This window comes from Equus quagga, unplaced genomic scaffold (genome assembly GCF_021613505.1).
Source record: "Equus quagga isolate Etosha38 unplaced genomic scaffold, UCLA_HA_Equagga_1.0 73442_RagTag, whole genome shotgun sequence".
NCBI lineage: Eukaryota > Metazoa > Chordata > Mammalia > Perissodactyla > Equidae > Equus > Equus quagga.
In genome coordinates this window covers 1,511,938-1,527,474 of record NW_025802777.1, presented here as the reverse complement: position 1 = coordinate 1,527,474, position 15,537 = coordinate 1,511,938, and the positions used below count along the sequence as shown (strand labels likewise).

Below are 15,537 nucleotides of genomic sequence, written 5' to 3'. Positions count from 1 at the left end.
CCCGGCCCCGCCCCGCAGCAGGAGCAGGGATGTGACTGAGCGAGCGTCGAAAGCCTTACGCGGGGAGAGCTGTGTGCACAGGGTTCAGTGGCCGGGGTCACGCCTCCCTGGGGCTGGGGAGGGCCCCCAGGGGAGGCAGCGCCCTCTGAGCTGAGTCTCAAAGACATGACTGTCCAGCAGGCGGACACAGTGGGCTGAGAGCCGCAGGCCGGAGGGCGGAGCCGCTCGGCCAGGCTGGGGTGTGGGTGCGGGTGGAGACGGAGGATGGGGCTGGCGTTTGGAGAGGGGCAACCGCAGCATGGACAGTCAGGGGCCACGGGAGGCAGAGGGAAGGGAGCACCTTCTGCCAGGTCCCTCTGGAAAGCATCAGAGAGGAAAGAGGGACCCTGGAAACGGAGGAGGCGGGGCTGGCCACCGCGGTGGGAGGGGCTCCAGAACCTGGGTCGCCTCGATTCCGCTGCAGCCCGCCACCCACGAGGCTCCGGGAGTGCCCCTGGGATGGGGGCGGATTTCCCGTGCCATCCACGGAGACACAGAGGACCTGACGCCTGTTTTGTGCAAACGTTTTCTGTCACCTTAAGAATGAGGGACCGTTTGGACGAATCCCTTTGTGTCTCTCCCAGCTCTTCCCCGTGGTCGAGGAACTCATGCTGCAGCCCCTTTGGGAATCCAGGGATCGCTACGAGGAGCTGAAGCAAATAGACGACGCCATGGAAGAGGTAACACGTGCTCTTGGGGAAACATGGTCTTCCGCACGCACCGCCCAACTGTCCTGGTCATGAAAAGGCTGAGCCAGCGCCCCTGCAGGTGGTCTCTCTGGAGGGGAGCGGCATCTCCATCCCACGGGACAGACAGGCCCAATGGAGATAGGGAGTCTGTACACTCAGGGAAACGGAAAATGCTTGGGACCAAGGGCTCCGATGCTCTGTGCTCCTTTGAGGGAGCGACACGGTACCCAGTGATTGTGCACGCCCCACATGTGATCAAGCGTGTCAGCAGCCTCCCAGCACCCCAGGTCCCTTCGGAGCAGCGCCCTGGCCCGTGTGGGTCCTTCACCTCCTCCTGGCCCTGGGGCCAACCTTGTTCAGTGGGGAGGGCAGTGGGAAGAAACACTCCCCCGGCACCGAAAGAGCCGCCTCCCAGTCCTAGCCCGAGGCCACGGAGCTCACCCACGTGGCAGCTCAGCCCCTCTGCGGAGTCAGGGCGACCGGCTGTGGCTTTAGGTTGCCATTGGGATTGGGACTGTTGTCAGGCAAGGGTCACGCTCACAGGCGCAGAGCTGGTGTGGGAGCTTTTCACAGCCCCTTGAGCCGGCCTGGTCAAGTCAGGACCCCGTTGTGGCTGCAGCCAGTGAGAGCTCGTTGTCCAAGTGCCAGACAGTGGCCGTGCGGGGCGAGGCATCCAATAGTGGGGAAGGTTGTCCAGGCACGGAGTGTGTCTGCAGAGCTCACGCCGGGTGTGTTCGGGCACACCAAGGCTGTGATGTCAGTCTCCATGGCACATTTGAGCCGATTTGCCATCAGGAAGCTCGGAAGCAGACAGTCACGCACTCCCCGTCTCCAGGAGCCTGATTCTTGCCTTCTCTGTACTCTGTCCCGGTTACAGAAGAAGACGGGGAGCCTGACATCTGGGGGCACCGAGAAGTCAAGAGAGAAAAGCAGAGATGCGACAAAGAGTGAAGGTAGGCTGTTCTGAATCAACCTCTCGCTGCATGCCGTGGTTCCCAGTAAATGGGGACCCAGTGGAAATCTGGGGAAGGAAGGAAATCCCAATGGCTGAAGAGTGTTAAATAAGTGAAACTTATTCCTTGCACGTAATAATTAGAATTAGACTCTGAAAGAAGGGGGACGTGCTTTAGTTGATAGAAAAAGATCAATAATTAGCCTTGCGCCACTTATAAAGAAAAGCACTTTTTAAATTTAAAAGCTTTTCAAAAATGAAGTCTTCAAGCCTTTTCCCCTGCAGTTGTGGCTGTAGCCACTTCTTGTAGAAGGCCAGCCAGCCCATACTGAGAATCCACCACACATGTGTCTGAGGGTCATTCGGAGATTCTCGGTTTATAAAGCAGCAGGGCGCAGGGCACAAGAAACTGGGTTTGGTTTTTAAGAGGAGCGGTGACGGGCTCCGGCATCTGACAAACCCTGCTCTGAGTCGGAGCTTTGTAATTACAAGCTGAGCACCGTGCGCCCGTGTCTCAACCTCTCTGAGCCTCAGAGCCCTCATCTCTAAACTGGAAGTACTTAGACCATTACTGTTATTATTTCAGCAATTAGGGGAGCAGAGTGCTGGTGCAAATGTGCTCAGTGAACGCTGGCCCCTGATTTTTTGAATGGCTTGGAAGAAAACTGTTCTATTTTGCCTAAACGCGTTCAACCATAATTCCACTGGCCTCACTTTTTAAACGCTGTCTGCATGTGATCCTGTGAGGTTTGTGATATTGCCTGCACATTTTCAGTCCCAACAGAAACAAACCGGCCGTGCTTTTCCTTTCCCAAGCAGACCGTGCCTGAAGAAAGCAGGACCGTTGCGGCTGTTGCTCTGGACGGGCCGGCCATGCCGCGCAGGAGTCCTCCGGGCAGGGACAAGCGGCTTCTGAGTGCCTGACGTCACGAGGCCACGTTTTCTAAGAACCGTTTTGTCCACTGATACAAAAAGGGATTCACGATACTGTACAGAATTTTTATTTTTAAACTGTCTTTTAAATAATATATTCTTCTACAGAAATGGGTACTGTACTTTTTCTTTGGTTGAGTTGTGTATCCCGGGGCTGCTTCTGATAAACCACGGGAACACTCCCCCCGCCCCGCTCCCACGCGGAGACGAAGGACCCTGTGCGCGTCCACACATGTCTCTTAGAGTGACTGCCCGGGCTGCTGCGATGCGTACCTCCGTGTAAATTCAGCATTAAATGTCAGACCTGTGCGAGGAGCACAGGTGTGTCCTGTGTTTCTGAGCAGCGAGGGGGACATCGGTGACATTGGTGCCAGTGCACGGAGACGTGTGGGGCCCAAGGCAGCGCGGTCAGAAGAGAGAAGTCCACGCGGGTGTAAACGTACCACCAGGCTGGTGCCCATCACAGGGAGGTGGGAATTTAACGTTTAAACCAGCAGATAAAGAAAGGAGACACGTTTACTCAGCACATATGGGGGTGTCCATCTCAGGGGAGGAAGCTGTCCTTTTCATCCTGCCTTTGTGTTAGGGACAGGCACTGGGGACATCCTGGGTGGCACTGCGTCCACGAAGGGAGGCTGACCCCTGCTTGTTTGCGGTCGAGCTTGGAGAGGCACCCACCTGAGCTCCCGCTGGGACCCCCTGCACGGGATCAGACCCCAGAGTGCTTCCCGGGGCTGCAGTCTCCACGTCTGCCCCCGCAGGGACAACATAACCTCCGGAGAGCCCCGCTCAGGACTGCCCTTTAGGGCCGTCTCAGACTCCGAGCGCGTGGACGTTTCATCTGCGTCACTCAGGTTCCTGGGAGCATCTGTTCCCTTGCGGTGAATTCCAGAATATCACTTCCCATCTTTGCATAATTCATTTTTGGGCTGTGTACTCTTCCATCTCTTCTTGAGTCCACCTCATCATGGACGGGGCCTTGGGCTCCACATCTCCTCTTGTTTCTGTTACTGTTTCTCATTTTAATCCTGCGGAAGCCAGTGCACGTGGCAGCTTCGGCTAAGACGCAGCCCAGCCCTAGCAGGTGTTCGGATGCTGATGCTCCTGGGCCTGCTGGGTCTCCTGCTCAGAGGGCTGTTCCCTGCTCTCCCCTTGGGGAGCGAGGTCTTCGAACAGTACCTCCTGTCTGCTCAATCCGCTGAGTGCCCACCTCACCCGACTGCTCCCTTATCACACTTCATACAGTGCTCACTGAATGTGACACTCACACACACACACACACACACACACATATACACATGTATACACAATCACGTATACACCTGCCCACACATGAACACACATACACGCACAATCTCACGCCTGTGTGTGCACATGCATAACACACAATCACACACACACCTATGCGCACTCCTCCGCTCCAGCACCCTTCCTCTGCATTGCTGGGTTTAGTTCATACCAAGTCCTGGAACAACAGAATCAACAAACAGGAGGAGACGGTAAGGAGAGCCCGTCCTGGCAGCGTCCATGACAGCCCCGGTCCTTGTGTAGCCAAGTTCCATTAATGGGACCCTAGAAACTGGTACAAGAGCGGCAGGCTTCCTGCAAAATGCTTCCCCAAACCTGCTGCTTCAGAACTGTTGATGCACCATGGGACGATGAGGCCTGGCCTGAGTCACCTCCCACACCGGGCACGTCCCCCTTTACCACCAGCCAGCCTCCTGTTCCACAGACCATCCCCAGGGCCCACGGACTGAGGCCCTGACCACCCTGGTGAGCCTGCTCGCCCAGGGCCTGGAGCTCCCCTGCCCCGGGAGGCACCCTCGCGCCTTGGCTAAGTCAGTGGCCTCGTGGCAGCAGAGGGCGAGAGGGTGAGGTGTGGCCAGTGCCCAACCGCCAGTGTTAGGTTGACATGAAGGATGAAATGTTCAGAGCCAAGCTGCACATTGGGAGACCAGCAATGCCTTGTGCTTTCGAAAATGGGATGGAGCCAGCTGCTGGTCCAGCACACGGCACGTCGCAGCAAGGCATCCCCACCATCCCGTGACCCAGCCAGGCCTCCATCACCTGGTGTCCACACAAGGGGACACGAAAATGCTGGTTTCCATTGTTTCTCTCCCCAAGAACTTCTAGCAACTCAAGGCACGTGGCATGTGTCAAAGACTGGATCTGATAAAACCCAGAACTCTCCCTCCTCAGTGTCATCCTGGGAGCCTGGCGCTGACGAGGTGCTGGCTTGGGATGAGAGCTCCTGGCCCCCCACGTCTTCCCCTGCCTGTCAGGAAGGCAGTGCAGCCCCTTAGGATCTCAGGTTCAACCTTGCAGGGAAGGAAGGAAAAAAGGAGAAACATCTGTCACTTCCACCTGGAGGGCGTCCCCGTGGCCGAACTCCCCCGCTCCACCCTCTCACATTGCCTGCCATGGTGTCTCAGACCACCGCCTCCTCCAGTGGCTTCCTCTATTTGTAATATCTGAAGCCAACACGGCAGCCTTCACTTACTGGCATCTTTAACCAAGTCCTATCAGAAATCAGTTCAGCGTGAAGGTTGAATGAACACTGAACACGAAAATACTTAAGCCCAGATAGGTTTCTGTGGGTGGGAACTCTGGCATCCGGTTGCCTCTGGTAGAGAGGAACAGCTGCTCCATCTGGCTGGGGGCCACAAAGCTGCCCCACCGGGTCTGTTGCCACTGAAAGCGCCATATTCCATCCTCACTCCAAAGGCAGCCATGGCCCTGGGTCCCCTGCGCAGCCAGGAAATGGCCGAGGGGGATGACGTGGTGGGCAGACACACTGGACAAGAAGGTTTTGCTCTGTCTTACCGCTCTTCCAATATGGGCATGAGGGGAGTTTTAAAACAATTAAATCAAATGATTGTAACTAATCTAAAAGGGCAGATAATTCATCGTCCCAGATTTTGGAGGGGGCATTCTCTATCGGTAGGCAAGAGATGCTGAGCCTGAGTGTTGGGGATTCAGGGTCTCTCGGTGTCTTCAGGTGAGTTTTCCCAGCTCCACTGTCGGACTTCCAACCCCACCACGAAGGGAGATGGAAAGGGCGAGGCAGCCGGTCCCACAGATTCTCGGGAGCTTGTGGGGAGAGTGGACTTTCCTTTGACAGACATCTTGCTGTGAAACGAGCAAGCGTTTGCCTCAGGGAGAAGCCAGGTCCTGTGAGGGAGTGAGTCTCCTTGTTACGGGCTGAATTGTGTCCCCCCAGAATTCATATGTTGAGGTCCTAACCCCCAGCACTTCGGACTGGGACTATATTTGGAGGTAGGGCCTTTAAAGAGGTGGTTAAGTTAAAAAGAGGTCATTGGGGTGGGCCCTAATCCACCAGGACTGTGTCCCTATGAGACGAGGAGATCAGGACACAGACACACAGAGGGACGACCGTGCTAGGACACAGGGAGAAGACAGTGTCTACAAGCCATGGAGAGAGGCCTCAGAGGAACCAGCCCTGAGACACCTGGATCTCAGGCTTCAGGCCTCCAACTGTGAAAAGATCAATGTCTGTCATTTAAGCCTCCAAGGCTTAATGTGGTATTTGTCACAGCAGCCACAGCCCTCATCCCTGTCCGGGAGCAGTTGCCCCAGGGCCCCGCACATAGTGGGTGCTCAAGATGATTGGAGCTGGGTGGCCTGGCCGGCACCAGGAAGGCCCGCAGGCCCGGTAGCCGCCCCTCTCTCTCTGGGACGCTGCTTGTCCAGGGGAAGGGGGCCCTTTCCAACCCTAGGGATCGTCCCTAACGGGCTTGTGCCGGGAGAGAGGCATTGTCTGCATCCCAGACTCCCATGCTGTCAGACGACAACTGGCCTCATGAGCTGGGAGAGGAGGCAGGAAAGATCCAGAACCTTCACCTCCCAGTCAAAAAATCATTTCCCAGGACCCCACGCCCCCAAGGGTCGGCCCAGGTGACGGGCATACAGTAGGAGCTCAGACATTTACCAAAGGAATGACCAAATTGTGGTCGCTCACCTAAAGAATCACGAAAGAGCAAAAACAATCATACACAAAGTGTATAGGGGGTGTGGGCGCAAGAGCACTCTTGCAGGTACGTGTGTGTGTGTGTGTGTGTGTGTGTGCATGTTGACGAGCATCCGTGCAGCTATGACTCACTGAGCCTCACTCCCAGCTGAGAGAAAGTTAAAAAGATGAACGGACGGCAGGCGTCCGTCCTTGGCACAGGTTTTCAGACCCATCAGGAACGCTGGGGCTCCCTGAAGCCACACAGGGGCAGGTGCAAGGAAAAGGCAGTGGGGGCGGCTGGCGTGGGCCTTGGTGGCGACGCCTCCTGCGGCGTCTGACCATGATTCATGGCAACGAGAGTCATGGCTAATTGCTGCTGTTTCCCTTAAAAGTAATTACACAAAAAATCCACATGGCACCAGACGTGCCAATTGGAACATCACAGGAGGAAATGTCAAGCCACCTGGGCTGGCTGACCCATCTGCCTGTGTTCACTGCTGCTGGGAGATGCCCAGAGACACCTGCTAAATACTTGATGTGGGTGCTAATCGGCAGGACGCAGCGGCTGGCAGTGTGGCACACAGCTCCCACCACCACAAGAACCTCCACTGGCTCCCTGGGCTGAGGCTGCCTGCCGGCAGTTGCGCCCACCACAGTTCACCCGTGGGGAAGGGACCACGCAGAAATATGCCCTGTGTTTATATATCACCCGCTTTCCCGGGACAGAGCCATCCATCTGGAATGGCCCAGGCCGGCCTCCTCCAACAGCAGCCCCTCCGCTGACATCAGCAAGGCACCACCCTCCCCCCTGTGTCGGTCCAGCTTCTGCCATCAGGATAGAGGGTCATCCAGAGGCAGCCTGTTCCGTAGAGAGTCTAGGGGACTGGGTTTGAACGCTTCTGGATTTCTCTTCTCACCAGCTGTGTGGACTACCCACCTTCTGTGTTAGTGTCGTGTGGCTGATGCAACAAAGTACCAAAAGCTTGGTGGCTTAAGACAACAGGAATTTGTTCTCTCCCAGTTCTGGAGGCCAGAAGTCCAAGGTCAAGGTGCTGTGGGGGCTGCCCTCCCTCTGCAGACTCCGGAGGAGGATCCTTCCTCACCTCCTCCCGAGTCTGGTGGCTACCGGCGACCCTGGCGTTCTTGGCTTGTGGCAGCATCGCCACAGTCTCTGCCTCTGTTGTCACACGGCCTTCTCCCCTGTGTGTCTCTGTGTCCGAATTTCCTTCTTATAAGGGCATCTGTCACTGGATCAGGGCCCAGCCTACTCCAGCATGATGTCATCTTAACTTGTTACATCTGCACAGACCCTATTTCCAAATGAGGTCACACTCATAGGTACAAGTAGTGGTGATCTCTGAGGGGGACACAAGTCAACCCTGGACACCCTCATTGTCTTAGCTTTCCCAGCTCTGAGTTTCTGCCTCTGGGTTGTCGCGAGGATTAAATAAAATCACGTGTGCCAGGCGTTTTTCACGATGTCTGACTCTCAGCCCCCTGTTGTCGATACCCCTCAGGAGCCTGCCCCAGTTTCTCTGTGGGTCACGGCATCCTTGCACGACGTCTATCTCCTGCCCTGGGCAGGGCTGCGGCTCTGTTATTTCGGGCTCTTTTCTGTTGGTCAGCCTTCCTCAAACAAGCCAGGAGCTGAGGAAGGCAGAAGGCAGGTACCTGTGAGAAAAGGAGAACGGCAGAGGCAGGGAAGGGCCAGCGGGGTCTCTGAGAGGAGGGGCCACTGGGCACAGAGTGAGGGGAGACCTGATAGAAACGGTCAGAAGGAAAGGGTTGACAGGGAGATACAAATCCAGGGACACAAATTATGACCGTCTGCTGGGTCAAACTCAAATCTGAAACCTTGCCTTCAACCGTCTGCGTGTAAATGGGGAAGGAAGCACTTAGCTCTTGCTGCATGAAAAACCACCCTAAGACTTAGTGACCTGAAACAGCAACATTCATTATTCCCCATGGACTTGAGGGCCGAGCGGGCAGCATTTTTGGTCTGACCCGGCTCAGCTGCAGCTGGTTAGTCTAATGGCCTCAGCTGTTTGAGGCCAGTGGGAGAGTTTCAGCCACACGTGTCTATCATCATGTGGCAGCTAACGTCGTTCATTCATTGGTGGCAAGGTGGTCCCAGCAGCCAGAGAGCGTGAGCCCCGGTGCTCGAGCACATTGAGCCTCGGCATGCACCACGGTTATGATGTCCTGTTGGCCACAGCAAGTCCCTTGGTCAAGCCCAGATTTAAGGGGTGGAGAAACACACTCCACCATGATAGAGGGAGCTGCCAAGAATTTCGGGCCATTTTTTGCCATCTCCCAGACTGGGGAAGACCGTGGTTTGAAAACACAGCTGGCAGTCATTCTTCAGTCTCCTCTAGGTGTCTGTTCAACCTCCACAGCCAGCAAGCCCTCCTGTTTTGCCTCACCCTTCCAAGAGCTACCTGATTCCAGGTGCGAAAGCGCACGGCAAAACCGCTAAAGAGCAGCTGCAAAGTCATCTTGACGTCCTGACGCCGCAACCCCAGAACTCCCATCGAAGGAGTTCAACCTATCAGGCTCTTGGCGGCTCCCACGTGGTCCTTGGAGTGATGGCCTGGGGCCCGCTGTGACTCAGTTACCAGCTGTCCCACCAGTACCAACTGGGTGTGTCTGTCCCAAGTCGGGGAAAGCCTTACAGTCAACTGGCCGAGCCTTGTGAGCAAGTGAAAGATGATTTTCTTATGTCTGGTGGTATTTGGCCTCGCCAATTTTTTTTTTTTTTTTGAGGAAGATTAGCCCTGAGCTAACTACTGCCAATTCTCCTCTTTTTTCTGAGGAAGACTGGCCCTGAGCTAACATCCATGTCCATCTTCCTCTACTTTATACATGGGACGCCTACCACAGCATGGCTCTTTGCCAGGCGGTGCCATGTCTGCACCCAGGACCTGAACCGGTGAACCCCGGGCTGCTGAGAAGCAGAATGTGCGCACTTAACCGCTGCGCCACAGGGCCGGCCCCTGGCCTCGCCAAATTTTATACGTGGTTATTTATTATACAAAGCCATCAAGGTATCTAATGAAACTGTAAAGAATTTTTAAACAATAACCTTGCAGAAAAGCATGTCATTAAGAGATTCTTAAAAATGAGTGTAAGATTTATTCTGAGCCCCTAAGTGCTCACAGAAGGTGTCGTATTTGGCCTTTCAAATGGTGGGAGAGCAGGGCGCTCAGTTTTCTGAGAAGTTCAAAGGTGATTTGGAGTTTTCAGGCCACTGGGTGGAAGATTGATAACAGTGTCTAACAGATGGGGGAAACTCCCAATAGGGGGCCATGCCACAGCCAAAACAAAAACTCGAGTGTTTCAAGGGCATTTCACTTTTGGAAAACATCCATTAAACAATGCTAGATTGGGCAGAGCGGATACAAAATGGTTTGTACAGTCTGATCCCAATTTTATTGAAGAAAAATGTTAACAAGAGGTGTTTCACAGCAGGTTATTTCTGGATGAAATTACAAGTGATGTTTTTTCCCCTCTCTGTTCCTCTTGTATGATGAAAATGTATCACTTTTTAATCAGAAGACAGTCATGAACAATACTATAATTTATGGGATAGCTTTCCCATGTGAGCGACACTTACAGCCCAAGGCCCCGAGGTTGGACCGGGTCTCAGATGAGAAGTCGCGAATGTTGAAGCACTGCACCTGCACGCAGCACCTCGGCCAAGAGAACAGGACACGCTTCTAAGCCTCCAAGAAGGGGATGTTATTTTTCTCTGTATTTATTGTCAGAGGAACCCCACCCCCATAAAGGTAAAAGCAGCCACACTTTTGGGTCATGGGCAGCCCCCCCCCCCAGGGGTGCTCTGCCCAGCCCCGCCCCGCAGACCCTAGGGTGCTCTGAAGTCCTAATACTTTTCCACCCAGCCTGCGGACATCTGGGCTTCCTCGGGCCGCCTCTGAATGAGACCATGACTAGGGAGCGGGCGTTTGGGGCTTCATTCGATCTGCAATGGATGGTGCATAATTAGGTGTTTAATTACCCAGAGTCAGTCATGCAGCTTGAACCAAGCGAGGCAAGTGTGCTGTTCATGAGAATAACCCCGGCAGTTGAACTGGTTTATTTAGTAACTGCCTTGTCTTTGCATTCTGTGGGGCACCTTTAAAATCTAACCTTGCCCCCAAACTCGTGAGCCTTCCCTGCCCCTACCTGATAGGAGCAAGCGTGGCAGACCCCGCATCCCACCAGGGACCTCTGCGTCAGGTCAGGTCAGCACCTTAGTTATCATCGCAAAAAAACCCAGTAAGGATTAGGAAGCTTAAAAATCGTGCTCTGTTAAACAGCTAATTTCTGACAGGTGAGCCGCCTCCGCTGGAATCTGAAGAAAAGACCTGAGCAAGTTGGGGTTGGGGAGGAGGGGCGCCAGCTCATTCCAGGGAGGCCAATGCTCTGCTTCCTGGATGGTGCCTGCCCTGGTGTGGGCAAGGAGAAGCGCTCAAGGATGCTTGACGGACATACGAATGAATGAGTGAGTGAACGAATGAACAATTAAATGGCAGACGCTTGGAGTGTTATTTACACAGCCAACCTGGTAAAATTATGGGATTTAATGCTCATGTTTTCAGCTGAGTTACTAGCATTGTATTAAAATTGACTTAGAGGAAGCTCGGGCCCAGGAAACAAGAAGTAAAAGGCAGGCAGTGGCTCCCCGAACCCTGGACGCTCATCTCTGATCGGACTTCACAAAAGCCCTTGGGGAAAAGCATGCGGCATTTTCTTTTTTTTTTTTTGATCCGATGTGACGGGTCCCTGTCCACCATGTCTATTAAATAGATTCTCCATCTATTTGTCTTTAGGAAAAAGACACCGGTTTTTGTTCAGATAGGAAAGGGCATAAAGCAGGAGGCGAGGAAGAGGTTAGAGCTGCTGCAGAGAGGAGCAAGGCGGGTCTTTTCTCCTGGTCATAAACGTTCATTTCAGTGGCCAGAGCAGCTCTCGCAGCTACAGGCAGTTCTAACAGAAGTGAGGAGGGCTCCGGAGGCTCAGGAGGCAGAGTGAGAGTCCTCCTGCCTCACACAGGCTGCCACGCCCTGCAGGGCCATGATGAATGAGGGGCCAGCAGAGTCAAGCAGCCCCTGGGTGGAGGCGAGCAATAATGCCAGCCCACGAGGTCCACGCATCTCTATTTATTAGCGGTGGATCCTCGTTGACAGCTGGTCGGTGAGTCATTTATCACCCGCTGTGCCCACAAGGAGGACGAGGAACGACTCCTTGCTCCTGGTGCAATCAATCGCCTCTAATAAGCACGGACCGATCCTCGGGGAGCTGGAGGAAGCCCCACACTCGCAGCGGGCCACCTGCTCTGCCCTCCTGGATCACTTCCTGCTGTGACAGCACCGCAGCCTCTCAGCGCCTCTGCGATCCCCTCCAGCAGATCTTCCATGGTCCTTTAAGTTCTTCACAAGGAGGGTCGATGCTGACCCTAGTGCAGGAGACCCTGGTCATCAAGGCTGGGCAGCCCGGTGACCAGCCAGTCCACGGGTGGCATCCAACACCCTCAAGACACTTCCCAGCCCACAGGCCGCCCCCACCCTGGGCCACCCCCCCGGCCCACGGGCCCCCCCCCCCCCTGGGCTACCCTCCCGGCCCACAGGCTGCCCCCACCCTGGGCTACCCTCCCGGCCCACAGGCTGCCCCCACCCTGGGCTACCCTCCCAGCCCACAGGCTACCCCGACCCTGGGCCACCCTCCTGGCCCACAGGCTGCCCCCAACATACCCAAATCTTGGAAATCATCCTTCAAAACCAACAAGTGAACCTTTTTCTCTGTGGTGATCCCTGTCAGACACATGTTTCCACTCTCCAGTCTGATCGCTGCCTGAATCGCTGAGACCAGCAGGTGCCCGGAAAGGCATGAGGCATTCAGCAGTGGTTTGCCTTACAGCAAGGGATGTACGTCTCACAGCCCAGGGACGCTCGGGAAACGTGTGGAAGTCTAAGAAATTAACTTCTCTTTGATGGGTCTCATTTTATAACCAAGAAATTGATCTTCCTTTTTTTTTTTTTTGAGAAAGATTAGCCCTGAGCTAACTGCTGCCAATCCTCTTTTTGCTGAGGAAGACTGGCCCTGAACTAACATCCATGCCCATTTTCCTCTACTTTATATGGGGGACGCCTGCCACAGCATGGCATGCCAAGCGGTACCATGTCCGCACCCGGGATCCAAACTGGCGAACCCTGGGCCGCCAAAGCAGAACGTGTGAACTTAACCACTGTGCCACCGGGCCAGCCCCAACCATTTTTTAAATTAATCTTTTTCTTTTGAAATAATTGTAGATTCCCATCAGTTGTAAGAAAGAACACAGATCTCACGTAGCTTTTATCCAGTTTCCCCCAGTGGTAACATCTTGCACCACTCGGATACAATATCACAGCCGGGATGTTGACATGGCTACAGTCCAGATGTGGAACATTCCATCCCCACAGGCTCCCTCCTGCTGCACTCTAACAAACACACCTCCTTGCCTCCACCCCATCGCCTCCTTCACCCCTGGCAGTCACGAATCTGTTCTCCATCTCTATAATTTCATCATTTCATGAATGTTACATAAATGAGATCACACAGTATGTGACCTTTGGGGATTGGCTCTTTCCGCTTCGCATCATTCCCTGGAAATTCACCCAGGTTGTTGTGTGTATCGGGAATTTGTTCCTTTTCATTGCTGAGGAGTGTTCCATGGTGTGGACGGACCACAGTTTCTTTAACCGTTTACCAGTTGAAGGACATCTGGGCTGATTCTAGTTTTTGGCTATTATGAATAAAGCTGCTGTAAACATTCCCCACAGGGTTTGTATGCATATGACTTTTCGTCCCTCTGTAGATTCCTTGGGATTTTCCAAGGCATCATGTCGTCAGCCAACAGGGGTAGTTTTATTTCTTCCTTTCTGACCTGTATGCCTATTATTTCTTGCCTGATTGCACTGTCTAGAATGCCCAGCCCTATGTTGAATAAGAGTGATGAGAGCGGACATCCTTGCCTCATTCCTGATCTTAGGGAGAAGGCATTCAGTCTTTCAGCATTGAGTATAATTTTTGTAGATGCTCTTTATCAGCTTGAGGAAGTTCTCCCCTGTTCCCATTTCTCTGAGAGCTTTTATCATGAATGGGTGTTATATTTTGCCAAATGCTTTTTCTGCGTCGATTGCTACGATCATATGATTTGTTCTTCTTTAGCCTGTTAAAGTGTTGGATCACGTCGATTTGCATTTGAATATTGAACCAGCCTTGCTTCCCTGAAATAAACTCCACCTGGTCACAGTGATTAATTCTTTTTATACGTTGCTGAATTCGATTTGCTAATATTTTGTTAAGGATTTTTGCATCTATGTTCATAAGGGATATTGGTCTGCAGTTTTCCATTTTTTTATACTGTCTTTGCCTGGTTTTGGTATCAGGGTAATACCAGCTTCGTAAAACGAATTGGGAAGTGCTCCCTTCTCCTATTTTCTGCAAGAGATTGTGTAGAATCAATGTAAATTCTTCTTTAAAAGCCTGAAAGAATTCTCCACTCAAAACATCTGGGTCTGGGAACTTTTCCTGAGACTACTTTAATTACTGACTCAATTTCCCTGATAGTTATAGAGCTATTCAAATAATCTATTTCATAACTCATGATTTTGCTGGTTTGTGCTTTTCAAAGAATTGGCCCATTTCATCAAGTTGTAAAATTTCTGTGTGTTGAGCTGTGTGAAGTGTTCTCTTGTTATCCTTTTGGTATCTGTAGGGTCTTAGGTAACCTTCTCTTTCATTCCTGATTTTGCTAATTCGTGTATTCTCTCTCTGCGTCTTTGTCAGTCTTGTGAGAGGTTGATTAATCTTTTCAAAGAACCAGTTCTTTGCCTCACTGATTTTCTCTATTGTTTTTCTGTTTTCAATTTAATCAATTTCTTCTCTTTATTATTTCCTTCCTTCTGCTTCTTTTAGGTTTATTTTGCTTTTTTGTTGTTGTCTAGGGTGGAGCCTGGATTCTTGATTTGAAATTTTCCTCTCTCTAACATAAGCATTTAGTGCTACAAACTTTCCTCTCCATCCTGCTTTAGCTGTGTCCCACAGCTGAATTAGATATGCTGTATTTTCATCTTCATCAGTTTGGTGTATTTCCTTTCTCTTGACACTTCCTCTTTGATCCGTGGATTGTCTGGAAGTGTGCTGTTTAGTTCTGATTGTTTGGTGATTTCTGTTATTGATACCTAGTTTGATTCCCCTGTGGTCAGAGAACACACTGTTTGATTTCACTGCTTTTTATTTGTTGAGCGTGTTTTCTGGTTCATGATGCTATCTATCCTGGTCTATGTCTCATGGACATTGAAAAGCATGTATGCTGTGCCTTTGGGTGGAGAGTTCTGTAAGGGTTGGTTAGATCCTGTTGGTTGATGGTTGGTTGATGGCTGTTGCGTTCCTCTTTACTTGTCATCTATATCCACAAATTGGCTGAGACCTTTCACTGGGGACCACACCTCCTGCCTCTCCTCTCCATGCAGCCACCTCCCTGGACCCCAGAGACTGTTTCCTCCCTCACCCTTCCAGACCCAAGGAGGCCACAGCTGTCTGATCTTCCCAGCACCAGGACACTGGGATCTCTAACCCTGTCCCCAGCGTTGTAACTTTCCTCAGTGACCCCGTTTTCTGTGCCATCTGTTTCCTGCTGTGGCCTCATCATGTGATCTGTAGCCCGGAGGGCTACTGCCCTTACCCAGCACCCCTAAGGGGGAGATTCCCACCAAAAATGAGCTCACAGAGTGAAACAGGTTTGGGCTGGAATAAAAGGCATAACTGAGGCTTCCATTTCCACTTAGAATGCAGAGAGCTGCAAAGAACATCACTCCCAAGCTAACAGTGATAAAAGTCGATAATCCTCAAAAGCGTCAGAGAGATGAGTCACGAGGAACAAAGTAAACTGAATTCCAAAAAGGAACCAGCCC

The 15,537-nt window shown here is 52.6% G+C and overlaps 1 protein-coding gene across 3 annotated transcripts in view; it reads left to right on the top strand.

The window, feature by feature from the left end:
- Positions 1 to 2,718, top strand: part of PDE9A (phosphodiesterase 9A) — an 89,671-nt gene extending 86,953 nt beyond the window's left edge. For 2 of the 3 annotated variants that reach the window (XM_046651692.1, XM_046651695.1), the window contains 3 exons: positions 624 to 719; positions 1,606 to 1,681; positions 2,497 to 2,718. In XM_046651692.1, the coding sequence (XP_046507648.1) occupies positions 624 to 719; positions 1,606 to 1,681; positions 2,497 to 2,510 (186 nt within the window). In that variant the 3' untranslated portion in view covers positions 2,511 to 2,718. The remainder of the gene's footprint in view (positions 1 to 623; positions 720 to 1,605; positions 1,682 to 2,496) is intronic. The other variant, XM_046651693.1, reaches the window with a different exon arrangement.
- Positions 2,719 to 15,537: the final 12,819 nt, after the last annotated feature.